At 38.6% G+C, this 26632-nt stretch overlaps 1 protein-coding gene across 2 annotated transcripts; it reads left to right on the top strand.

Moving 5' to 3' along the window:
• Nucleotides 1-7870: 7870 nt before the first annotated feature.
• Nucleotides 7871-25827, top strand: LOC124867209 (myocardial zonula adherens protein). Of its 2 annotated transcripts, none has more exons than XM_047363528.1 (14): nucleotides 7871-8384; nucleotides 8934-9002; nucleotides 18451-18543; nucleotides 20257-20421; nucleotides 20545-20637; nucleotides 20721-20834; nucleotides 20927-21079; nucleotides 21454-21579; nucleotides 21799-21927; nucleotides 22031-22125; nucleotides 22335-22440; nucleotides 22761-22844; nucleotides 23139-23200; nucleotides 23294-25827. In XM_047363528.1, the coding sequence occupies exons 1-14, from the start codon at nucleotides 8301-8303 to the stop codon at nucleotides 23841-23843; spliced, it is 1923 nt and encodes a 640-aa protein (XP_047219484.1). In that variant the 5' UTR covers nucleotides 7871-8300; the 3' UTR covers nucleotides 23844-25827. The 2 variants fall into 2 exon arrangements, with proteins under 2 accessions (XP_047219484.1, XP_047219483.1); XM_047363527.1 differs by having other exon boundaries at nucleotides 23094-23200.
• The last annotated feature ends 805 nt before the right edge of the window (nucleotides 25828-26632 follow it).

Below are 26632 nucleotides of genomic sequence, written 5' to 3'. Positions count from 1 at the left end.
CATAATTCCTTCACTGTTCAAAAATTAACCAAATATTTTTCAAGCTACTGAGACCCCTGGTGTTAGCCTGTGATGCCCGGTTGTAGTCCTAAGACTCCTGCGTGTTTCAGATTCATCTCTGCCTCAGAAGGTTTGATTTAAATCGGTGAGTCATTAACAGGCCTGTACATTACGTATTTCCACCAGCTGAATCAGCAAGACTGGAGCAGGAGCACATCTAAAACATGCGGGACACCAGGCCTATGGGGCAGGAACACCTGTTGACGTTCAAGCTTTTTGAGTTAGGTTAACGCAAGCATAACATGTAGTCTGTAAGTGATAACGATGAGTCCTGGTGGAGAAAAATATATAAATGGGGTTTTCATAAAAGTACAAGCAAAACAGAAAAGGGCAATCTGAAGTTTTGATCCAAAGGGACAAATTTCTCCCTGAGAGGAACTGATAGAATTTTTTTCTTTACAGGAAACAATCTTTTTCTGGAGTAAACAAAGAGTCTGTGTACATAAATACCTTGATTAGATTAACATGTGCCGATTTTATCATAAACTAACTCCAGCAATCAGAGTAAATACAACATTTGTGCAAAAAGAAATGAGCTGTTCAAGCTAAGATCAAAAAGCTGAAATATTTACAGAAGCAGATGATTTGAAACATCAGTCTTGTGTTTAATGATCACCCCTAAAGTCACAAATCCTCAGGTTAAATCTGGGTGACTGAAAGCAGCAGTCTAAACATTAGCTCCTTCTTTAATTTTGTGCTCAGTGAGTCAGTGTTTTGACTTTACTTTACTGAGGATTATTATTATAGGACAGATTAGGATTAAGTGACTGTGGCTCAGTAGGAAGAGTAGTCGTCTTGCAATTACGAAGGTTGTGGGTTCAATTCCAGCTTCCTCCTGCCATAGGTCAATGTGCCCCTTAACCTCAAGTTGCCTACAGATCTGTGTATCGGTGTATGAATGTGAGTGCAATTGGGTGAATGTGGCTCTAGTGTAAAGTGCTTTGAGCGGTCTGTATGACTGGAAAAGCGCTATATAAGATCAGTCCAGCATTCTCAGTTTAGACCTGAACAAATACTTGTAATGTTATCAAAACAGCCTAATTTAACTGTTTTCAAGATATTTTAAAGTAATCAAACATGAATGCCACAGATTTAGAGATGTCCCAGGTTGGACTTATCTTTCCCATTTGTGGTAGAATGGATCAGAGAACAAAGGCGAATAGCTGGAGCTCTCTTATTTTCCCTGAATAGCTGGCTTTTGTCAGGGCACGACCTTCGTTTGTTGCCTTTCTGCGGGGACCAAACAGTTCGACCTTTCCATTGCCACAGCATTATCTCTGCCTCCCCCGTGCCAAGCCAAGCAGTAAAAGAATGAGGCCTGCGAGCTGCAGGATTAGGAGGCAAAAGTTGTGTAAGCCTAACAAGGTGATCATTCTTGGGATTCCTTTATGTGCTTGAGTGACTTGAGCCAAAGTGACCCTGCAGGGACACAAAAGAAGAAAGGTGGGTAAGAGAGAGGGGAAAACTGTGGCTAGTTTGATGTGAACCTGTCAATATAAAAAGAGATTTACTCGCAGACAAATCAGCCCTAGAATTAGTTTACTCTTAAGGCATTCAGGTTTTTTAAGTTTGATAGAAATCTTGACACAGCTGTTTGCGGAAAATAATGAAAATGTTTAGTGCCACACTGCCCCCTAGCTGTGACTCTAACAAACACACCTCCATGGGAGACCTTTCATAAAATAAATAAATAAATAAATTCCATGTTTCTCATAAAAAAAAATATTTAAAATTTTAAGTGTTGATTGGTGAAAAAGTTTAAAAATATTTTTCAAATAAAGATGTCTGAATTCTAACAAAATCCTGTATTACTTCAGGTATAAGCTCTGATAAATGCATTGGAGATTTGTAGTATGGGAAAGTTGGTTGGTTCTGAATTACCCAGTCAAAATGTCGGGCCTGAACAAACCTGAACAAAGTCTTCCAGCTACCTGACTCTAAACCTGCTTCCATGATGGTTAATAACTGTGTTAAAGGTTTTCATGAGTCATCATGATTTATGAACTCATTAAAAACAATTGAAAACATAAATGAGAAAGATTTCTTTGTAAATTATAATACTGCCATTTTTAGTGGTCTGATCTGTCTGCTAATGTTCTTCTGAAACAGTGTTTTGTGTTTTTGTCTGACGCAGTTCTGATGTTGTTGCCCTGGATCAGAACTCATAGCGAACATCTGGTGAACGCCTCAGGACCTAAATGTTTTTGTGCAGCAGGACAAACCTGCTCTGATGTCTTCATGCTTGGAGTCTCCATCACCTGCCAAGGAACTATGAAGATGATTATTTTTTTTCCAGTGACAGACAAAGGTTTGTCAGTACAGTAGGATTAGTAAAATATTTCCATTGTCAATCACAGGATGCAATCTAATGTTCATTTAAATCCCTGTTAAAAACAAATGTTTATGACCAGACAGATAACAGTCTGAATTTGTGTGTAGTTTAACAATCAGGTAATGCTCCACCTTTTAACTTGTTCTTTTACACATACAAGTCCAAGTTTAAAAGCTTTAATTGTTGCATTAGATAGTTAACAGCCATTGGATTAGTTTGACCAGCAAAGCCCCATTAAACAAATATTTACTTTTGAAATGTTGCAGAGAAGCAGAAACAAGCTTTTAAATGTTTGTTTCCCGCCATAAATTTTGAAATATAAAATACTTTCAGCCCTGAACATCGTCAGAAATGACGTTTATGCAAACCAATTGATCTGTTGATTAATGCAACGCTAGATTAGCTTTGGTGATCTGTTGGGGAGATAACAGAGGTATAAGAGCATTGATCTTACAGGTCAGGTAGATGACAGATTAGGTGCTTAATCAGTCTGTTATTGATTTATGGGGTTGTTATCTTGACCTTTAGGTTGGCACTGAGCACAATCAATCATGTTTTTACACTGGTAGCTTATATTTCTTGATACAATAAATAAAAAACATCACTGATTGAGCGAATTTATTAACTTATTCTTCTCCCTTTAAATGATCCGATGCGATGCCTTTCCAATTTTTTATACCTCCTTAACTTCATTAAGAATTTATGCGATAGACCAACTTAAAATAATTGGCGTAAAACTGTGAAGTGGAAGTAAAATTATACATGGTTTTTAAAATTTCTAGAATAAAAATCTGAAAAGCATGCATTTATATTCAGTCTGGTACCACCAAATAAACTGTAGTTCAACCAATTTCAGTTAAATCAGCTACTCTGTTAGAGAACAATAATGAAGAAACAGCATCATGAAGATCAAGGAGCACACTACATAGGTCAGAGTTAAATTGAATTAGTCAGTCACTCCAGAAATGTGGCCTTTATAGGAAAGTGGCAAGAAGAGGGCCATAGCTGAATAAAATGCATAAGACTTTCCATCTGTCTGTTGTCACAACTCTTGAAAACAGGTGCAAGAAGCTCCCTGCACACAAAATGCTATGTGAAATGTCATAGTGGCGCCTCATGCTGTGGGGATGCTTTTCCTCAGTAGGACAGAGGAACTGGGCAGAGTTGGTGGAAATAAATACAAGGCAACCTGGGAAGAAAGCTGTTGGAGCATGAAGCAGAGGTTCACTTTCTAACAGGACAATGACTGATTTACAGCTAGAGTAACAATGGACGGGCTTAGAGCCGAGCATATTTGTATGTCAGAATAGAACAGTCAAAGTCCAGACCTAAATACAATTGACAATCTGTAGTAAGACTTGAAAATTGCTGCTCACAGATGCTCCCTACCCAACCTGGCTGAGCTTGAGATATTTTGTAAAGAACAATGGGAAAAGGTTTCATCCACACAACAAAGAAAAGGTGAAAAGAATATGGTTTTCAAGCCACTGTATGTTGTTAGCACTGATGTATTGCTTCCTTACGTAACATTTTTCTTCCAAACCTTTATTAGAATCTCACCAGTATAATAAATTTTTATATGATCCTAACTTCTAAAGTTTTCAAAAAGATTTTTTTGGATTAAAAAGACAGAAATCTTGAATAGAGCGAGAGGAAATAGAAACCATGCAATGCAACTGACCACCCAACACTGACCGAACTTTGATGTGAAAAATAAACAAACACTAGCTGTCTGTTTGCATTTTAATCTCATAAAAAACAACATATTGTAATTTTATTTGCATGTGCAACATAGGTGTCTGTGGGAGCTTTTGTAATTTTGTAAAACAAAATTTAAAGCTGCAGGGTTGCTGAACAGACAAACTATTGTTATCGGTTTCAACAACAAAATCTACCCAAAACAAAGAGCCCCTTGCAGATCAAACACCTGCACTGTGTCCTGCAGAGAGCGGTGAACAATAAACTCAGCTCACAACTGGGGCAGAGCAAGCTCCTGAGGTGCACGTATCAATTATACTTATTTATTTCTTACAGTTCTGCAAGGTAATAGACATGTTTAAACTTACTGTTCTATACTGTAAAAACTTTAGTAATTTGAATATATCTCAACTCGAAATTCAAGCTGACAGGGAAGATGTGAACTGAACAAGCACAAACATATGCAACTTTTAATGGAGTTTACATAGATGAGAATATTTCCTATTTAAAGCTCCCTATGTGTGCAAATTGTTAAATGCACATGTAAGCACATGTAAGCATGCAAGTACAGTTTCGAAAAAGTATTTTTTTCCACAAACTTTGCTGTATCGGTTTTTATGATAATTTGAATTGAGCCTAGTTTGCAATAAAGAGTGATCAGATTAGACTTGTAATTTTTTTTTTTTTCATTTCATAAAAATTAATCACAAAAACCTAATTTGCACTGTATTTTATGCTGCCTCAAAGTGACCCGCTTTTATAATTTATATGAGTTCAGGGGAAAGTGGTAAGAAAAAGGGCAGCTGATACCTCATTATCATTCCCACTGAATTAGAGCTGAATAGCTTATAATGGGAGTGGTACTTAAAATCCCTTTTTCTTTATCAACCAAAGTTACCTCAGAGAAGATGTGTTGTTCTCATCCTTTTGCATCAAAATGGCTTCTCATCTAAGGATACTGCTGCTAAGTTTGCACTCAAATCATGCATTTGTAGAATCATTCAGAATGTAAAGGAGAGAGGTTCAAGAAAGTCAAAAAGAAAGTTTAACTTTATGGAAGGTGTGCATTTTGTTACATCTAGTCTCAAACTAACACAGCATTTAAGAAAAGATTGTCATACCAACAGTCAAACATGGTGGTAGTAGTAGAAGTAAAAAAGCATTCTTATGATGAAGTAAGATGAAGCACTCTGTCAGAAGGCTAAGGGGCTAACTTAGTGGCTCAGGGTTTAAAATAAAACTTTTAATCTTAACATGTGGTCAGATATGAAGAAGTGAATGGACACAAAATATAAAACTTCAAGGACCAATCAAGCAAGAATAGGGGACCAACAGTCAAGATCTGACCCACAAGCTGATACCCAGTAGGTCAGGGTGAACTTCAGAAATCCCTATCAAGAAAAGTTGACAAATTAAATATTGATGCTTTGCTTAAACTCAAAGCATGCCTCAGTAAAACATTTAAATGCTTGAAGATCTAGTAACCTTAAAGCAGTGATGTTTATAAGGTAGAAAACCACAACCGCCAAATCCTTTCACATTTAGTGCTGCAACTAAATGTTAAAGGAACAGAAAAGCTCTGCAGAGAAGCAGACTAATCAGTCCTTCTAATCACAGATACTGGGAAGCTGCTCATTCTGGTTCTGTAATATGTGAGTAGGATTTTAATGTTTGAGCTGTTGATCATTTATATCCTTACCTACTTGATCAACCAGTAAATTATCGAAGAGAACAACAAACAATGGTTTCCAGTTTCCCAGCAGCCACTGTGACTGTTCTGGGTACTCCAGGTCTTAAATCATTCTCATGAGGATTATTGAAGACAAAGAGCAGCGCCAGAAGGAAAGCATTGTTTGAAACTAAAACAATACTTTTGTCAGATCGTTAAAAATATTTCTCGGTATTCTGGAAAGTAATTGTCAACCTTCAGATAGCTACTGTGGAGTTTGAAAGCAAGTCTTTCCTGGTTTGAACTAGAGTTGTGTCAAAGAAGCTCAATGAGGTGGAGATAGTTATGTAAAGCATTTTAGAAAACGTGAACACGTTTCTGTGTTTGTTGGCACGACTCATGTTGTGGCAGAGTTTATGGTGTAACACTGTAAATACTTCAAGCCTGCCTCGTTTGAATCAAACCAGCGCTGAGCTGATGTCTTATCACAAACAGTCAGAGTGTAAAAATAAACATGTAAACATGATGGGTTATAAACAACATATTTATGGGAGAAGATCAGATGGATCTCCTCCATATGATGCTGGACCTTGACTGATGTTGAGCTCAGTGACTGGCTCCCTGATTGCAGATGTAAAAAAACCAGCATTTGTTTGGTGTCTGGTTACTGATTAACCACCTGCTCTACAGATTCTCTTTTCACTCACTTTTACTAGCATACTGTGTTTTGGCACTAACTGACAGCTCTGACAGGCAGCTGACAATTTGAGTCTCCTGAAGCTCTTCCTCATTCTTTCGCTGCTCTGTTTGCTGATTCCTTGAAAAGGGAGTGACTGCAGGCCATTCACAGGTTGAATGCTATCAGGATGACTGTCCTTCCCCTCTGCTAGGAAAACTGAGAGGATCAACCAGTGTAAACAGCTACAACACTATTGTAGGCAAGGTAGCAGGTTGAGATATCATTAAAAAATAATGGCTGGGATCCTTTTCATCAATATCCATTGTCAGCAGCATCAATTATTTATTACCTGGAGCACTCCTGAACCACAGGATCCTGACTGTGTCTCTGATGGAAACACTATAATGAGGTTTTGAGCTGTTAAAAAAAGGCACAAGAAAATACTTTCAAATAATTAATTCAAGTTAAAGTAGCTGCAGTGGAAAAATAATAAATCACAAATTAAAGTTTAAAAAGGAAATGCACTTAAAGGATTAAAATGAATATTTTTTTTAATGGACATCATCTGCTTGTTTGATTAGATCTCTATTCCTGATGTATTTATGTGTAAATGATGCACTTAAAAGCTTGATAAAAATAGATGCTCACTGACTAATGCTCACACAAGAGCATTAATCAGTATACACTTATGGATTCAAGAAAAATGAAGTGATACATGTATAAAATGTCAATTTGTGTTAACAAACAGGAGTGAAAATGTTCTATTCTCCTCTAAAATGAAATCAACTTGTAATATTGAGTACAATTAACAAAATACTCAAGAAGATACAACTTCAAACTTGTGGTGTTTTTATTTAACAAACATTTCTATTAGAAATGTAGAGTTTATTGATTACTGAACTAAGGAAAATGCTTGGTCAGGAGGGGAATTGCTGCAAAGTCAATATCTCCATGCAGTCAGCTGGGTTGCCTTTGATACAGTTAGGCCCCAAATTATAAATAATAAATGTTTTTGAGCTTAATGGTAGACAACGTTTTGCCAAGTGCCCTAAAAAAATTACTTGAACTTGTATTATAACTAGGATTGAACTGGAATTCATGTAAGTGCATTCAAATTTGTGATTATGACTGATCTGTGCATATACTTTTGGATATGAATTGGACCTGCACATCTTGTAAAGTGAGGCGAGATAACATTTGTTACAAACTGGTGCTTATAAAAAAAAAAAAACAGTATTGAATTTAGCTAATATTAAATAATATTCAACATTAAACCTTAATTTCCTAGACTTGAAGTCTGTCTTTCTCACTTCAGCCCCTCCTGTTGGCCACTCCCGTCTGATAAGAGGTGCTCCACCTGTCCCAGCCCGTGGAGGAGGACCCGCCCCGTGAAAGACCAGCTCTTAGGGCAGGAGGAACGCAACAGAGGGAGGCAGGTGAAATGTGGCCCAACAGGTCTGATGGGAACGCAGACATACAGCCACATAGAGGCAGGGTGGGTGACTGACAATCCTGCTGCCAGTACCAGCTGAGAGGACTTACAGTCAGAGCATGAGATACTAATGCAGATGTGTTCATGTTGCTGAGAGTGAGAGACTGGATTTGGTCTAGTCATTGACTGACAGAGAGGTAAGAGACCTTTGAACCTCAGGGCCCTGTGGACTCCCAGCACCACCTCCAGCAGCGGCAGCAGGATTGACTGAGTGGAATTTCCCTCCTCTTCCCTGCCTGGAGCTGGGGGGAGATGGTCTGTCTGAGAGCCTGAGCAGAACTCAGGAAGGAGAGTGAGAGGAAGGGTGGGAGAGAGGGGGGGCTGAACAGAGGGAGACGATTGCAGGCGAGGACTGGACAGAAGAGGAGACATGCTTCGCTACGGTTCAAGACCAATGGTTTCCACCACCACCACCACCACCACTACAAACGACTCTGCAAAACCTTCAAGTGAGGTAAGATGTCCTAGTTTCATCGTCCCAAGTCAGGACAATGAAACTCTCCCCCTTCACTCCTCTCTCAACTCCTGTCCTCAGTTTTCAGCGCTTTTCTCCTGCATTTTGTTCAACCCTCTCACAGGGTCTGAGCTAACGTTTACAGTACAATGAGTTGAGTTGCAAAAGCCTGTAACTGAAGCCCAGTGAGCAGGAGGCAGGGGTGCCATGTTTATTTTAACAGCTCTTTGATAAAATAGGCCTTGTTCTGAGCTATTTGATTTCTAACATGTATGCTGTAGGTTATTTTATTAATAGAAATAAGCAGGAGTAACTGCTAAACTTACTGTAGTGTACAGAGCAAGACAGATGTTGCATTTTTACAGTTTCAGATCATTTACATAAACTTTGTTTGCTCTTCATTGCCTATAAATAAACTGCAGAAATGGTGGTGGCTACGGATTTTTTCAAACCTTTCTTTGCCTCTTGTTCAGAGTCATTTTACAGCAAACTAATATTTTCTCTCTGCGATGTGTTTCTGAATGATTGTTTTTATCCATTTTGTTTCAGAGGAGGATCCTCAGGTTAACTCTGCTTCCAGGAAATAATGGAAACAATGAGGAAAAAACTGCAGACACAGTGAGTTCAACCCGCTCTCAGTGAAACTCCACAATAGGCCATGCTGGTCCCTATTCTATTCTATTTAGACATTTTAGGTTTTATTAAATCAAGTTGAGTTAAACCTAAAAGTCCGTCATCTCAATTTAATTCAAGAAAACCAAATTACTCACAATGCAATGCTAAACTTTTAAGACAAAGATGGTGGAGCATCTGAGATTTATGTCTTTTATCATCTGGTCCAGTTATGCAATCATGGCAGACGGGCGTGGGGATTTAATAATGCACAAACAGCTGTTTCACATTTACTTAAAAGATCATATCAGAACGTGCTGTTAGTTTGGTTGACCCAGGAGAAAATACTCAGAAACACAGATCAGCTGAAATGGGACACAAGGCAATCAATAGAAACCATTGCAATTAGTTGTTTGCTGAAAGGTGGAGGACATTTTTAAGGGTGACTGTGAGAATAATAATCGCTGCAGGCTGTCTGGATGTTTGCTGTAGGTGGCTCTCGCACAGCCTTTGTTTGTGCTACGGATCTGGTCCTAAGTTTGACAGTGAGAGCGTGAGAACTGACAACTTTCCTTTGTTTGTTTTTGTTCTGAGGAGGTATTTACTTGCTTTGGCCGTGCAGCAGCCTGACTGGATTACCATGGCATGTTTTGTGTGAACCTTGGCCAGGGAGCGTGGTGGTCATCTAGCTGCCACACCTCCACACTGATATGTTGGAGTAATCTCTGAACGTGCTTTCCTTTGGGAGGGTGGGACCTTGACTGCTCAAACAAAGGAAGGTTTTACTTCTGTGCATGAAGTGACCTATTAATCAGTTTTGAAAGAATAAAATCTTCCTTTTAAATGGTGGAAATGTTTTACTTTTCAAAATAACCTTGTAGTGATTAGATTAATTCCACCATTTATGTTTTCACCTGATGTGAAAAACTTCTCAGAAGAGTACTCTGTAACATGCCCTGCAGAGGTTGAGCAAAATAGGAAAAACAGCAGGGCAGAACCTGCAAATCTGTTGACTTGTACAAAGATAACACAACATATGTGAAAACTGGTTATCTATTACAAATGTACATAAAGATAAAAAAAAAAAAACTTAATAGTAAGGCTGATTAGGGAAACTGTGTAGTTAGGTTTTTATGGCACCACTCCTTATAGGTGTAAACTTTTCTTGGCAGCAAAGCATTCAGTTTAAGGGTATTACTGCAGGGAATGTTGCACATTTATAGGAGATAATTAATACTTTTTATGCAACTTTTATTGTATATATAAACACATTTTTTATATATTTATTAAGCTTTGATCAACTAGTGGCGATTGTTGCCCCTCCTTCTGCGTAACCATGTCAGTGGGCATAAATGGACATTTGTATCACTTAAAGTTAAAAGTGATTCTTTGTAGAAGAAAAAAGTAGAGGGTGCAGAAATTTATCAACCTACTGTGTAAGGAAACAATTGCATCTTTTTTTTGGGGTCTTTCTGGCATCTTAATTTCTTCAGTGTGGGATGGGAAAACAGAGGACGGACTGATACCATGAAACAGACTGGAGGGAAACACTTTTACTTGGCACTTATGTGTGCTTCGGTGTTTGAGGATGACGTAATTCTGCAACACCAAGAAGTGAGCGGTCAGCTTGACAGACAGCAGCGGGTCTGAGAACAGGACGTCTGTTTTCATGAGCAATCACTCCACTGATGTAGCAAGAAACGAGTAGAGTGAATAAAACGTATTTAAAACGAAAACTAAGAAAGGAATGAAGCTGTGATGTATTTGGTTGTTCTGTTTTGTTAAAAAGAGGCTAAATGTTTTGTTAGACAAAAGAAGGCCTGAGATTTTAACCTTCTTTTTATGGTGCATGTTGATATTTCCCTTTGGGCTAAAAGGAAATATCTGAAAATGTTCCTGGTTGCTGTCATCAAAATACTTGAAATGAACATAATTTTCAACACTGGTGAAAGTCAGGAATGTATTAAACATTTCAGTATCGATCAGCTGATACACTGGTTAGGATTTTTTAAGTAATTGGAGCAGAAAAAGAGCAAACATCTAAAACAACAGATATAGAACAAAAACATCCCCACAGTGTATAAACATCTAAACTCATATTAACCAATCTACATAGAAAACAAACAAAGATTGTGCATCTGTGTGCACAGTTCTGTAGAGTTCATATGGTTGAAAGTATGAAAAAGCTTAAAAGTCTCAGTTCTTCTGGCTAAGATCAGCAACATGTTGCTGTTGGCCGTAGCTTTTTAATTCAGCAGATACAGACACAGATAAAAAAACTGCTTTTTCTACATCCTGTAGGTGCTACTAATTCACAAATTGTGTCTGTTTCACTATAGTTATAAAAGAAGCCAATGCTCCAAAGAAATTAGTGTTTTGAGCAAAACTCTGAAGCCAAATGAATGGGTTCATCAGGTCACAATGTTTTCACAACTCTCAGGTTTCTGCACATAGGAAATGGATGAAAAACCAAACTGAAGCAGTTTCTTTACCTGCACAGATATGTGCCTATAAACTTTAACTCTGCAATCTTCAAACTGCATTCCTTCACAATGCTTTAAAGTTTGATGTTCTCTTTTCATTTTTATCAATGATCTACAGCATGATCAGAGGGAGGTCAAATGTAAGAATGTTTGTCTGTGATAAAAGAAGGTTATGAAGTTAATCAAGAAGGAAGGAAATTACCAAACTACTCTGTGAGGGACAGATGAATGTTTTGGGAGAAACACAGGCTGACGCAGCTTTACATTGTAAAAATAGAAAGGGTGTGGCCTGCAACTTGACTCATAGTGAACACAATCCAGGCCTGTGACTTTGTGATCTAATGCATCACCACTATAAAGCACAGAGCTGCACGGCTGTACAAAAATGTTGCTAAACCTGCACAGTTAGGCTTTGCCTCCTTTGTGGCTCACAATGTCTTAAAACTTAGCATGATTCAGCCTGATATGCTACATCAGAGGGTCTTTGCATCATGATGTCAAATGCAACTTCAATGCTTGTGCTGGAAATTAGGAGCTTTCTTCTTCAGAGAGCAGTTGTGTGATCCTCTGCTCAGCCAAATTTAGATGTTTAACGATGCACTGCATTAGGAGTTTATATGGGTGTTGATGTTATTCAGATCAACCCCAGCTTCTCCAGGCAACGAAACAAAAGAAACCTGTTTGCAACCTGATCTATACAGATGCGTCTAGTAAAGCCAGGCAAACATCATCCACCTATGTGGTCAAACACTGTAAAATTCAAAGCTGAGGGGTGGCAAATATAGCCCCAAATACAAGCTATTAAAGCATAAAGATGGCTGTTCCTCCTTCACATCTGCTGGAATTCACATTCCCACCAATCAGTGTGCCTTTGCCATTTCTCAACACTGTGTCTTCTGTAGATGAAGTGGCGATGAAATGTGAGATCCTGATCTGTGGAGGAGACAACACTGGCGTCTTTGTTCTTGTCCCTCCTTATTCTTATCTCTGTAAGACTGTTGCCTCCTTCTTCAAATACTTGTTAGTAAGTTTTTTTTTTTTTTTTTTTATATTGTAAGAAATATTATAATAAATATAACATATATATAATATTATAATAAATATAATATAATGTTAAAATGTCCTATAATAAAGGAATATGTCCTGTAGTTTTTAAACTACAGGAACCCTTCCACAGTGCTTAAAACCTCTCTCAGTTCCTGTTTTTGCGCTAATGTAGCTGTGGCTGATCAGTGACCACACTCTATATCTGCTCTTATGGGGTCATTTAGCTCCCACTTCTGAAAGTTTTAGTTTCTTTTGCTGCCACAAACATCAATGGGTTTTATTGGGGTTCTACGTGAAAGACTAACATCATTCCAACATCTTCCTATCAACCCTGACTAGCTTCCCACCCTACAGCAACATGCTGGTACCCTTGTATTTCAAAATGGGACTGTTGTGTTTAGATTTTTTAGTGGTAAAAACATTTGAAAACCAGGCATCATTTTAATTCCACTTCAAAGGTATGCACAACTATTTGTTGGTCTATAACTTAAAATATAAAAACAATTTACAAATTTGTGGCTGCATCGTGACGTATTGTTAAAAAGTCCAAGTTGTATGAATACTTTTGCAAGGGACTGTAAACAGAAGCAGTCCGTGGTAAAGGGAATACGACTATTCACATCTTAAATGTAGAATGCCAAAAAAAATTAATTGGTCATCTGTCAAATGCCTCATTTAAAAATGCATTTAAAAATGCATATCAAAATAAAAAAAATTAAATAGAAAAGAAATACAGGCTTTATTGAGCCTGTGTGAAACAAACAAACAAACAAAAAAAACCACTTGTTTAAAAATATAAAGAGGACACATGCTGCAAGGACAGACAAAATTATTTGCAGGCTCCTTCATAGTTGTAATGGTTTAGATTCGAACAGAAGAAGAAAAGATTTCAGGATTAATCCCTATTTATACATCAAAGCTAAACTAGCCTTCATCTGATTTTTAAATATCTATAAAGGGCATCAAAGAACATGCTGTTTTGTGATGTGTTTACAGATAAAATAAACATGGGAGATTTTAGTTTGACCTAACCTAACCCTATTTAATAACAGGAAAAAGTAATCAGATTTTTGGCCAATTTTAGTCACTGAACGTCCAGTTTCTTTATATGTTCTGTTTTTTTTCCTGAACAACTAATCATCTTGAGGCTCAAATCAGCTATCTTATCATCATGAGCTCTTGCTGAAACCCAGATGAATGGTAAATAGTGCTCTCATGTAACAGAGATGATTGGAAGGAGAATAGATCACTTGATTTAAAAGTGATGTTTAAGATGTTTAAACATTATTGGAGAAAACAAAGCGAATGAGACAATTAAACCCTTGTTTTGGTGTAACCAACTGTTTTTTGGGAAAATGTCTGCAACATGGCTGCAGACATTTTCCTGTGACTGTCAGCCGGTTGTTGTGCAACCATAGTGTGCCCCTTGTGATGTGAAAACAACCACAAAACAAATATATAGTTCTTAGATATGATCTGTATGAGAGGTGACAACAATATAGAATGATTTTGGTCCTAATTCAAAGGAAAATAATGACATAAATACTGTCTCATTAAAAGAAAAGTTACTGTAGAGACGTCACTGAAGTGATTTGAAGACCTAATTTGAACAAAACTTATGGCTGGTCAGCAGCCTCACTGGAATCTGGAGTGGAGACAACAGAAGTGGGGCTTACAGTCAAGAAGGCATGAATGAAATATGACATAAAGTATATTTAACATTTTGAGTGTTTGTGTAGACCTGTGAATGTGTTGGTCCAAGATATTGGTCAAGAATTACAACCAAGTTTCCTGATTAGGGTTTCAAACCGGTGGCCGAAATGGTGGTTTCTAAACTTTACAAATGTGGTTCATGAACTGAGACGATCTTGATCTAATGCTATCCTATCCACAAACAGAAGTCCAAATATTTATTCAGTTTAAGCCACAATGAGACCATAATTGCTTCTCTATACAAACACATGGAAACATCAAGATAAATAAAACATGACTTTGACATCCTGCAACATTGAGTACAAGAGTTTACTTGCTTGTGGTCTAGCTGTGAAAAAACATCTTTTGCAAGCTGTGTTGCACAGGAACAGCCTAAACATTGCTACAGTGTTGTTTGGTATAACTAAATTTAGATGTTAGCAAAAATGAACAAATACTTGGTATCATTGAGGGTTATTTAGTTATTTTTGTTGCATAGCTGAAATAAATATAATGATGCTTACTATATAACAGCATCATATGAGGCAACACTACCTTTAATACCCAGAACATAAACAACCATACTGTGCTACAACCAGGGGTGGCATTTAATAATACCATCATAAACATTTGTTTCCTGTAAAAGAGTCACAACAAAAAAAGTAAACTTGGTTCAAAAACAAAAAATCAGCAAAGTGAAAAAAGAATAACTTAAGTAATGTGTAAGGGAATAAATACATTTCATGGTACTGTATCTGAACAAATATTGTTCTCAAAGCATAGCAAAAATTCCCTCTTGGAAAGCTCCTTTCTGCTCTCGGTGGAGGAGGACGCTTTTTCTCTGTCTCCCACCCCCTCCCATATCTGCCCTGCTTCAGCTCTGTGTCTTGTCTTTGGAGCCTCTTCTTGCATATCTTCCAATTTCTTAGTCATGGATTTGGTCAGCTGGTCTCTCAATGCAATTGATAAACTTTTCTCGAGGAGAAGACAGGGTGAAGGAGAGCCCAACTTGTCCGGACTGGACGTTTTTCTCTGGATACACAATGGACTCCTGGCAGAAGTGGAGGATTGTGTGTTTGTTGATAATGTCAGTCGAGGATGTGGATGATGTGTACAGGTCCTTCTCAAAATATTAGCATATTGTGATAAAGTTAATTATTTTCCATAATGTAATGATGAAAATTTAACATTCATATATTTTAGATTCATTGCACACTAACTGAAATATTTCAGGTCTTTTATTGTCTTAATACGGATGATTGTGGCATACAGCTCATGAAAACCCAAAATTCCTATCTCACAAAATTAGCATATTTCATCCGACCAATAAAAGAAAAGTGTTTTTAATACAAAAAACGTCAACCTTCAAATAATCATGTACAGTTATGCACTCAATACTTGGTCGGGAATCCTTTGGCAGAAATGACTGCTTCAATGCGGCGTGGCATGGAGGCAATCAGCCTGTGGCACTGCTGAGGTCTTATGGAGGCCCAGGATGCTTCGATAGCGGCCTTTAGCTCATCCAGAGTGTTGGGTCTTGAGTCTCTCAATGTTCTCTTCACAATATCCCACAGATTCTCTATAGGGTTCAGGTCAGGAGAGTTGGCAGGCCAATTGAGCACAGTGATACCATGGTCAGTAAACCATTTACCAGTGGTTTTGGCACTGTGAGCAGGTGCCAGGTCGTGCTGAAAAATGAAATCTATATTTCGAATATTTCAGGTCTTTTATTGTCTTAATACGGATGATTTTGGCATACAGCTCATGAAAACCCAAAATTCCTATCTCATAAAATTAGCATATCATTAAAAGGGTCTCTAAACGAGCTATGAACCTAATCATCTGAATCAACGAGTTAACTCTAAACACCTGCAAAAGATTCCTGAGGCCTTTAAAACGCCCAGCCTGGTTCATCACTCAAAACCCCAATCATGGGTAAGACTGCCGACCTGACTGCTGTCCAGAAGGCCACTATTGACACCCTCAAGCAAGAGGGTAAGACACAGAAAGAAATTTCTGAATGAATAGGCTGTTCCCAGAGTGCTGTATCAAGGCACCTCAGTGGGAAGTCTGTGGGAAGGAAAAAGTGTGGCAGAAAACGCTGCACAATGAGAAGAGGTGACCGGACCCTGAGGAAGATTGTGGAGAAGGGCCGATTCCAGACCTTGGGGGACCTGCGGAAGCAGTGGACTGAGTCCGGAATAGAAACATCCAGAGCCACCGTGCACAGGCGTGTGCAGGAAATGGGCTACAGGTGCCGCATTCCCCAGGTCAAGCCACTTTTGAACCAGAAACAGCGGCAGAAGCGCCTGACCTGGGCTACAGAGAAGCAGCACTGGACTGTTGCTCAGTGGTCCAAAGTACTTTTTTCGGATGAAAGCAAATTCTGCATGTCATTCGGAAATCAAGGTGCCAGAGTCTGGAGGAAGACTGGGGACAAGGAAATGCCAAAATGCCAGAAGTCCAGTGTCAAGTACCCACAGTCAGTGATGGTCTGGGGTGCCGTGTCAGCTGCTGGTGTTGGTCCACTGTGTTTTATCAAGGGCAGGGTCAATGCAGCTAGCTATCAGGAGATTTTGGAACACTTCATGCTTCCATCTGCTGAAAAGTTTTATGGAGATGAAGATTTCATTTTTCAGCACGACCTGGCACCTGCTCACAGTGCCAAAACCACTGGTAAATGGTTTACTGACCATGGTATCACTGTGCTCAATTGGCCTGCCAACTCTCCTGACCTGAACCCTATAGAGAATCTGTGGGATATTGTGAAGAGAACATTGAGAGACTCAAGACCCAACACTCTGGATGAGCTAAAGGCCGCTATCGAAGCATCCTGGGCCTCCATAAGACCTCAGCAGTGCCACAGGCTGATTGCCTCCATGCCACGCCGCATTGAAGCAGTCATTTCTGCCAAAGGATTCCCGACCAAGTATTGAGTGCATAACTGTACATGATTATTTGAAGGTTGACGTTTTTTGTATTAAAAACACTTTTCTTTTATTGGTCGGATGAAATATGCTAATTTTGTGAGATAGGAATTTTGGGTTTTCATGAGCTGTATGCCACAATCATCCGTATTAAGACAATAAAAGACCTGAAATATTTCAGTTAGTGTGCAATGAATCTAAAATATATGAATGTTAAATTTTCATCATTACATTATGGAAAATAATGAACTTAATCACAATATGCTAATATTTTGAGAAGGACCTGTATATAATTGGATGTTTGATATCAGGATTTCTGCTTTTTGGAGTCAGTGGTTACCTGGCATATCGAGAAATTCGGAGAGTGTCAGCAGCTGTTCTGTGAGGCTGCCTGGCATGTGTGATGGGATCTTCAGGGAGATCAGCACTCAGACTGAGATGTTACGTGAGCTGAATCGCAGACTGGATGTGATCCTTACACAGGATTGCAGGCAGGTTGCGGTTCCTGGACTCAGGGGTGAAATGGGATAAATCTTGGAGAAAGTTGTTTGCTCGGATCTGGCGAAAGACCAGGAATTTGGCTGTTTGGATTCGCCTTTGAGAAGCACCAGCGAGACTCTCAAGGCTGACGGAAAATTAAGAGTCAGCCTAACCCAAATAATTGTTGTTTTTCTGAATCTGGGTCCCCTGCACGGCCTTGATGGCTGGCTATCTTCAACTTCTCCTGGAAGTTATGTAAACATGATGCTCTGCTCCCTCTACCCCCTCCCTTCGCTGAGGACATCTGTGGACCTGCTCAGAACTTTGTGGCCGGTTGATGAACATTCCAACGTACCATCAAGGACAATGGCCTCTGTGACAGTGCTTCATGGACTTACTTGCACACACTCACTTGCACACACACGCATGCTCAAGATAAACATATGCACCCCCTCACACCACCTTCACCGTTCCCAGCATGATGTTGTTTTGTAAACTTGTTGCTTCTTTGTGCTGAGGTTTTTTGCAATCTCAAACTGTATCCTGCTAAGGATAAAGTGTGAAATATGATTTTTTCCCTCTACTTTCCTAATGTGGCCTCTTTTCTCATCTAACAAGGGCAGCGCCTGTGAGTGGGCAGCAAAGCCTCGGTGACCCGTCCCCCCTTGTCTTGTGTCATGATGTATGTTTGGATGGGTTGTACTGGAATTCTAATTTCCCCTCGGGGATCAATAAAGTATCTTTGAATTGAATTGAATTGAATTGAATTGAAACAAATCATCCACAAGCAGTCTTTAATATCATTTGAAACTGTTCTGTCCACAGGCCAAGGCGGAGAGTCACATCAAGGAAACATGGAAGAAGAAGAACGGGCTGATCCACAGGGAGAGGCCCGCTGGCATGGAGTCGCCTCAGCAGGTAGACACAACATGAATAATAGGCACGCTGGCTCAGGTTGCTGATGCTCTACAAACACATTTCTTTGCATGCACTCTGAGAATGTCATTAATATCTTCATAGACATTTGTTAACAAATAAAAAGACTTTGTCAGTTCATGTTCATGTCTGAAGGCGGCTTTTGATTTTTTACCAATCAGAAACTTTTTTTCTTTCACATTATGTAATAAAAGAAACAAATTAAATGATTGATTAATTTAACATCCAGTTAATCTGACATTAGAATAACAATTTTAATAGAATTTGCTTCACCTTAATCAGATGTGTTGTACATATAAGTGCTCTTGTTTGTGTTGCTTTGTGTCCATTTTAACTTTTTTGGAGTGAGTTGTCCTATATGAAGAAGCAGAAATGTTATTATAACTTAGTGGCATTTATTTATTGTGTAGGAGTCTGTATTTTGAACTTTGTTTTGCACAGGGGATGTTGTAATTTAGAGGCTTGAGCATGACATAGACTCCCCTTTAGAGGAGCTGAAACGTTTGGGAGCAGATTAATTATTGTTTCACACATTGTAAGTTGAATAGAAGAAAAAAAAAACATTTAAAATGAAGGATTAAAGAATAATGTTGCAATAAAATAAAACTAAACCTAAGAGTAAGTTTGACAATTTAGTCCATTGGATCCTTTTGCCAAATAATTCTTACTAAATTGAAAACGTATTTTTTGAGCTGTTGAAACGATAAGAGCAGGGACGTTTCTGTGATTATTCTTTGTCATTGGCTGTGCTAAATAAACCTGCTTCCTTACCTGGGATGTCGGAGCCCTTAGTAGATTGCTTTCGGGGTCATATTCCCGCCATCAAAAAACACAGAACTAAACTTTATTTTGCATGAACATGATCATTTTGACTGACATCTCTGTGTTTGAGACAGGCATAACACCTACCAAGATCCTAGTTGTTTTCATTGTTTGCAGTTTTTGATGTGTGCTTAGTTCATAGCTATTATAAAATTAAACAACGAGGATAATTGTTATTGTTTACATTTCTGCACAAAGATATCTATAATGTTCTTTTTCTTCTGTGCAGTGATATTGTTGCTCTATGAAATCTGCTATATCTCTAAAACATCTAAAACAAAACAACCCTAAAGTAAAAAAAGTGCTAAATGCAACAGAATAGATAATACCTTACAGTGGAACATTTAGCTAAGAATGTTTAATTGTCTACTGATATTTTCAGCAACAATAAATAATTTTGGACTTCACTCATTTTAAAGCAGAAGTAAAAGACCAATTTATCTTTCAAACACTCTATAAAATATTCATAGACACATGATCTGAGTCACTGTTCAGTAATTTATGTGCACCAACCACTATTGTTATTTAGTTATTTCAAGTGCCATTCTTTGCCTATGCATCTGTTTTCATTGGCTGGTAGAGGGACAATAGGCAGAAACGGCGGAAGCTCATGTTCTGGTTGCAGAAACATGACACCGTCTGTGCACTCTGCACCCCTTTTAGCTGCTTGTTACCAGCCTCCTGTTTCTAACGCTCACCAGCAGCAGTGCCACAAACACCTGATCAAGTGCACATATGTGCATCCATATGCAAACACATAAACCTGAAAGTGTGCATGCCTACACATTAAACCATGTATTTAAAGACAGTATAAGCCAGCCTTAATGAAGGTTGGGGGCAGAAACCTGACCGGTGTGATCCTGTCTCCCTCAGCACCCTGGAGACACAACCAATGGGGTGCCGACGACCTCACTGCAGCATCATGGGCCCAGAGTGTATGGCGTAGTGCAAAGGACAAGCTCGGACAGACCGCAGGAGCTGATGGCGCGCGAGTGGACCGTCAACCACCTTCATGATGAAATGAGGTACATCCGGGAGGTGAGTAAACACTAGCACAGAAGCAGACCGGCCTCTGTGGTGCACATAGTTTTAGCATCACTTCACACAATCAAGGAAGTTTCAGTGTGATAACATCTGTATGTTCTTGGTTTCTGTAAACAGGTGAGAGACTCCCTGGAAAAAGTGAGAGAACGAATGTACGGGCAGTTTGGAGGAATGCAGCAATCAATGGAGAAGCTTTCATGGGAAATCAGGGTAGAATATCATATAAAACCATATCATCAAACTCCAATTCATCAAATTCTTGAGAAAAAAGTAAAAAAACATGTTTTCTCCAGGCTGCTAACTCACAGCGGAAAAGTTTGGAGTCTGAGGTGAAGGTCCGTACCGCAGCCATGGAGAACTTTGATCAGATGAACAGCTCCCTTATATCCGCAAACATCGGCCTGCAGGTAACAAATCAGTGTAAAGAACTATGTGGGGGGTTTCATTTATTTGACAGCTGTATGCTAACACAGGGGGTTTTTGCTTGTTGTTTCCACAGAAATCCCTTTTGGAGAACTGTCAGAACAGAGTAGACCGGAAAGACGAGGTGAAGAGTTTGCGGAGCACCTGCGAGAAAACTCAGGAGAAGCTCAGGGACAAGGAGCGGGAGCTCGCTGCAGCACAGGCTGAAAACCAAACTCTGAGACTTCAGGTAATCCTTACTTGTTCCTGCAAATGTCCAAAGATTTTCAAACATCTGCTGCACCTGATTGCAAGCTGCAGTGGTCATCCAGCTGATGTAGCTATAGCTGGTTCTCAGCTGGCAGAGCACCCTGATGAGAGAAAAGAAAAGCAACCTTGGCACTACATCCCAGCTGCCAAAACACACAAATGCTTCACATGTATAGTTTCTCTGCAGGAGGTTATCATGAAATCAAACTCATCATATCCCCCAAAGCTCTGCTAACAGTATTTTTCTAAACAACAGAAGAACAAATGAGCTATGTCTGCATCTTCCAGTCCAGTTTTAATATGTTCCTGCGTGCTGAGACCAGTCTTAAATTTGTTGTGCTTTGGGTTGTCTAGGTGGAGTCTTCACAGGAGGCCAACACCCATGCCTTGCAGGATCTGTCAGCAAGGTTTCAGAGGGAGTACGAAGAAAAACTACAGATTGAACAACAGAGACACAGGGAAGAGATAGAAAAGCTACAGGTTTGCATTCTTTGCCGGTTTTTCCTCATCACAGACTGTTTTTACAGATAACAGGGACAAAAACGTTTCCACAAGGGCTGGATTACAGCGTGATGTTTACAGATGATTCAAACTTTTATTTTGCTAATCTCAAAGATTTACCTTTAAATTATAATAGTAGGAAAGGAAATCAGCCTCTATAGTATGAGTAGAATAGCAGCGGTGTTTCTGTTCACACAGGCCCAACTCGATGATTACATCGGGCGATTGGAGGAAGCAGAGAGGAACCTCAGGACTGCAGAGGCGAAGATTATTGAGAAAGACCAGAGGATCATTGAAGTAGAACGCCTCCTGAGCTGCATGGGGGTGGTGAGGCAGCTTTCTGAAGATAAACAGTGGATTTAGAAATCTCACAATAGTTTTGATTTCCATTTGACCTATTTTTCAAAAGGAAACCTAAAATATTTTACAGGAGAAGAGCCAACTCCTGGAGAAGCTGCAGGAGTGCGAACAGCGTATTCGTTTGTTAGAGCCGACAGACACAACGGATGGAGCTGCAGTCAAAAAGTACAAACAAAACTCCACTTTTGTTCTTAAGCTTAAATCATTTCACCATTTTCAATTTTTTTTCCCCCCTTTGAAGTTGTTCCTGATTTGCCAGACGTCTGATTTTTCTGTAAACAACAAATTCTCATTCTTGAAAAAAAAAAACAATCACTATCCTTAATGTTTCTGAAAGTCCTTCCTTTTAAATTCAATTCACATGTTAATTTCAGGTCTAAGGAGCTGCAGGAAGAAGCCGTGGATCTCCGAGAGAGGATCAAACACTTGAACGACATGGTGTTCTGCCAGCAGAGGAAAGTCAAAGGAATGATTGAGGAGGTGAGGAGGATTTCTTGTCACTTTAGATACAGTCCAGCTACATGCATGCAGACCCTTTCTCTAGTACATGAGGGTGTCCAAAAGACGATTCAATCTTTCAAATATTATGAAAACACCTGCTACTGTTATAGTGGACCTATTACTTCACGTTATACGTGAAAAAAGATGAGGTGAATGCAAAACTGAAAATAGATGCCACACAAAATGAACCTGGACTTCATACCAAATTTCATGTCATTTTCAAAGAAGCTGATTATTTCTGCAATTTTCAAGAATCCTGGAAGACATTTCAAAGAGTCTAACTGTCTTATTTTGTGCAGGTTGAATCTCTGCGAGCTAAAGTTGCCCAGAAGGATATGTTCATCTCAGAGCTTCTAGACAGAATTGCAATAGTCGAGTGTGAGGTAAGACTATGGGAATTGAAAAGTGTGTGTATACTCTGTTTAAATTAAGGTGTTGGGTGGTATCCTTCTGCATGGCTACAGATGATTTGCTGACATGATGAGCACAGGATATCCCGATCTTTCAGCAATATCTGTGTGTTTGCCTTGCATCACTGCTCCTATCAAATCGACTTCTTCCCATGTAAAGTGACTTCCGTCCTTTGCATGATGCTGATCTGATGGAGCTGTTTCCTGTTTCCCTTTTCCTAGAATAATGAATTAGAAGACAAGCTGAAGTATTTTATGTCCATACAGAACAGGCCTCAAGAGATGTTGGAAAGACGAGACATAGGAGTAGGCTGCGATCTGCTCCTCAGGTAGGAGTCAACATGTAGACTGGCAAAGGGTTGTATTTTGGTGCTTTGTTTCTAACTGGTTTATAATTCTGATGTCTGACTGTATAACTGCAGACATGAAGTAGAGAGGCACGATGTTGAACCTGTTCACCTTCATTCCACCCAAACTTCATCACCTGTCCAACCTACATCACCAGACCAACCTACATCACCTACTCAACCTCTGTCCCCGACACATCCTTCATCACCAACACAATGGCCTTCATCTTCTTCACAACCCTCATTCCTGTCATCCATTCAATATCCATCTTTCAACCTAACAATGCCCATACAGCCAAGGACATACAGTTCTACTAACCCTCCACCCAGCAGACTGGAGTCCAGTTTATTAAAGTACTCTCCTGGTCAGTACAGTCGATTCCTGCAGTCCAACAACTCAGCAATGAATGGTGTGTCCTCTAACGTTCACCCACCAGAGTCTGACCCTGTTATGAGTCCAGTCCAATCCGAAAGAAATGAGGTGGATTCAGAACCGGAGACAAACACTGCACAGAATAAACAACAATTCACATCATCCACCTCGTCTTCTCGACCGAGATCAAGAATACAAGCTTATTCACCTTTCATGAAACTGATGGGAAATACCCTGAGGGACAACCCCTGACTAATTTGAAGGGTTCAAAGTTTGGGAAATTAAAATTTTTTAAACAATTCGATTTATTGAGCTGTTTATATTTTTGTTTTTTAATTTTTCTAGTTTTAGCAGCTCAAAGAACTTGTTTTTTCAGCACTATTGTAACAGAAAATATGTAATTATTTTCAGATCTATTTTAAATTGAGTCATCTACAGATACGCTCTATGTTATATCCTTGTCAGTGGCATATTTAGATTTAAAGTAATTTTTTATTAACATGTCTCTTCTGACTTAATGCTTTGGAGTGGTCCCTTAAGTTGCCACCAGAAGCATTTTGGAAGCGTATTAATAGTTTTCAACAAGCTATTTTTAAAAAATGTAGATAAAACATTGTTTTTGTTTTTTAAAAATAGCACCTGTTGTACATTGCCTTTTCATCTGTTAAGATATTAATGTTTTTATCCAAAACAAACTTTGAATCTAAATCTGCTAGGTGCATAAATAATTTTAGGCTTAATTGTATGTTGAATGATAATTTACACCTTGTTCAAATTTTAAGTGGCTAAACCTTTTAAAAACAGCACAAATAAAAAGGCACAAACAATGATGGTTATTAAACACATTTATGAAGCTTAGTAATCCCTAGTGAACCCTTACATTTTTAGACAATCCTAACTTTTTAAAGCTAAAACAAAAAACTTGCTCCTGTTCTTTTGAAAGATAATAGGAGCCAAGAAACTACTAGCAGTCACTAAATGAGAAATCACACAGTAGAAACTACAACCACATAACTTGTTTTTTAACTATTCATTTTTTTGGCTGACAGTATGAACAAACAAGTTAATTTTGATCTGTACGTGTATTGGTGGATGGACAATAGAAGATAACGCTAACTAATTCATCCTGTCTCAACTCATGCTAGGCTAAACTACACCAGATTGCCCAAAGTCTTTGTTTGTGTTATCCTACTTGTACTTGAACTTTGATGACATCCTATTCCTAATCTTTGAGGTCCAATTTGTTAATGGACCCACGGTTCCCCAGCAATTGCAACTTTAACTGTTCTGTAAACATCATCCACAAGGTTTAGGAATGTGTTCATAGTTAGATGAGAAAACCAGAATTGCAGCCTTTGCTCTAATTCATCCCAAAGGTGTTAGGTCAGGACTCTGTGCAGGTCAGTCAAGTTTCTTCACACCAAAAGCTTTATACCTGCAGCCATGGGAGTGATTAAAGCACCAGAATTCTTTGATTTGGCGGTGTGACCCAATACTTTTGGCAATATAGGGCATATTGCTACAGTTAGTTTAGCTAATTGTTGCCAGTGTTGGGAAATTGGGACTAAACGGTATAATTTCAACTTCATTTTTCTACTAATAACACACAATGTTGTACTGAAAAATCTTTTACAAGTTTAACTTTTAAAATGTTCACATGTTCTTTGTTGTTTATATAATCACCATGGTGATAGTTAAAGTGTTAATACTTATTTTATCTGTCAGGGATGATGGAAAAGAGTGTTACTGATAATTTTGTAATAATGATAAAACATTTTGCTCTCAGTGGGGTGTAAACTAAATTAATATTTTTTTAAACATGTTTTTATATACAGTGAATGTAGCCCATTTACATTGCCTATTGAGCTATAAAAACATATTTCCAGGTTAAGGATTGATATGACTATTGTTTGTATTTCTAAATATTTATATTTGCTTTGTACATATTAAATGATATATTTTGCTATTGTTCGCACTATGTAAATAATATTTATTTACTTGCATTATGCCTTTGTGTACATGCCCTACTGTCTCATACTGGTGGTGGAATTAGATATATGTGTTGACAACAGGGTAATGGGACATTTTGGACATTTAAGACTTGTGAATCTGTTGATAATAAAGTGACTGCCATTCCTGAGCCACAAGCATTACTTTCCACCTTTTGTGTATACTGCCATAATGCACTAATTGTGAGTAATGACAATAACTATAAATGATTAAAAAAACAAAAATATCCTGACTCTCCTGCCATTGTTTTAAAAAGACCTAAAAACTTGTGCTACATATGAACATAATGTTAAGGTTTGTGAGATACAGGACCCCGGAATGCAGACGAGCAGGCAGCGTGATGGTAAGTGAAAAAAGGTTTAATAACAAAAACTCACACTCAGCAGGAGGCAGGAACAAAACAAACGGGCAGGCAAGACAGGCATGGCATGATCAAAAAAACAAGACTTGGTTTGAGAATGTTTCCGCGACGACTAACTGAACAGGTGTGTATATATGGAGTGAAGACCAGGTGGAGCAAGGAGACAGATTAACTTTGAGCAGGTGAACCGAATAAACGTAATTGACAGACAGAACAAAACGTGGCTACGGCAAAAACAGAGACTCTCGAACACAAACTAACAGAAACTAGAAAAAACATGAAGCAAAAGCATAACCAGATCCGAAAACCAAACTTGACAAAACATGAACAAGACGACAAAGCTAAAGCATGACCAGGAAAATAACAGAAGCATGATTCAAAACCTTAACTATGAAAAATATAAGAAAAAAACAGAAACCAAAAACCAAACAACCCCTAATCATAACACATAACATTTCAGAAGTTAAATTGTGTATTTGGATAGAGGCTTCAATATATACAATATTTTTACTACACAAATAAACCAACTGCAGACCCTACTTCTTTTATGTAAATAAAAGATTCTCATAATAAGTTGTGTCTTAAAACAGGTTGTGCATATTTGGTGTTGACCTTTGTTAAGATTTCAGCAAAAAGCTTCCAGAAAGAACCAGAATCTAAATGAAGGACC

The sequence above is a fragment of the Girardinichthys multiradiatus genome, chromosome 4 (assembly GCF_021462225.1).
Source record: "Girardinichthys multiradiatus isolate DD_20200921_A chromosome 4, DD_fGirMul_XY1, whole genome shotgun sequence".
NCBI lineage: Eukaryota > Metazoa > Chordata > Actinopteri > Cyprinodontiformes > Goodeidae > Girardinichthys > Girardinichthys multiradiatus.
The sequence above is the reverse complement of the archived record's forward strand: the minus strand, read 5'-3'. Positions and strand labels throughout refer to the sequence as shown.

Coding starts and splice junctions, on each gene's coding strand:
- LOC124867209 (XM_047363527.1), top strand. CDS start 8,301: ATGCTTCGCTACGGTTCAAGACCAATGGTTTCCACCACCACCACCACC. Junction 22,126..22,334: donor GATGGAGCTGCAGTCAAAAA/GTACAAACAAAA, acceptor TGTTAATTTCAG/GTCTAAGGAGCTGCAGGAAG. Junction 22,845..23,093: donor TTGCAATAGTCGAGTGTGAG/GTAAGACTATGG, acceptor CCCTTTTCCTAG/AATAATGAATTAGAAGACAA.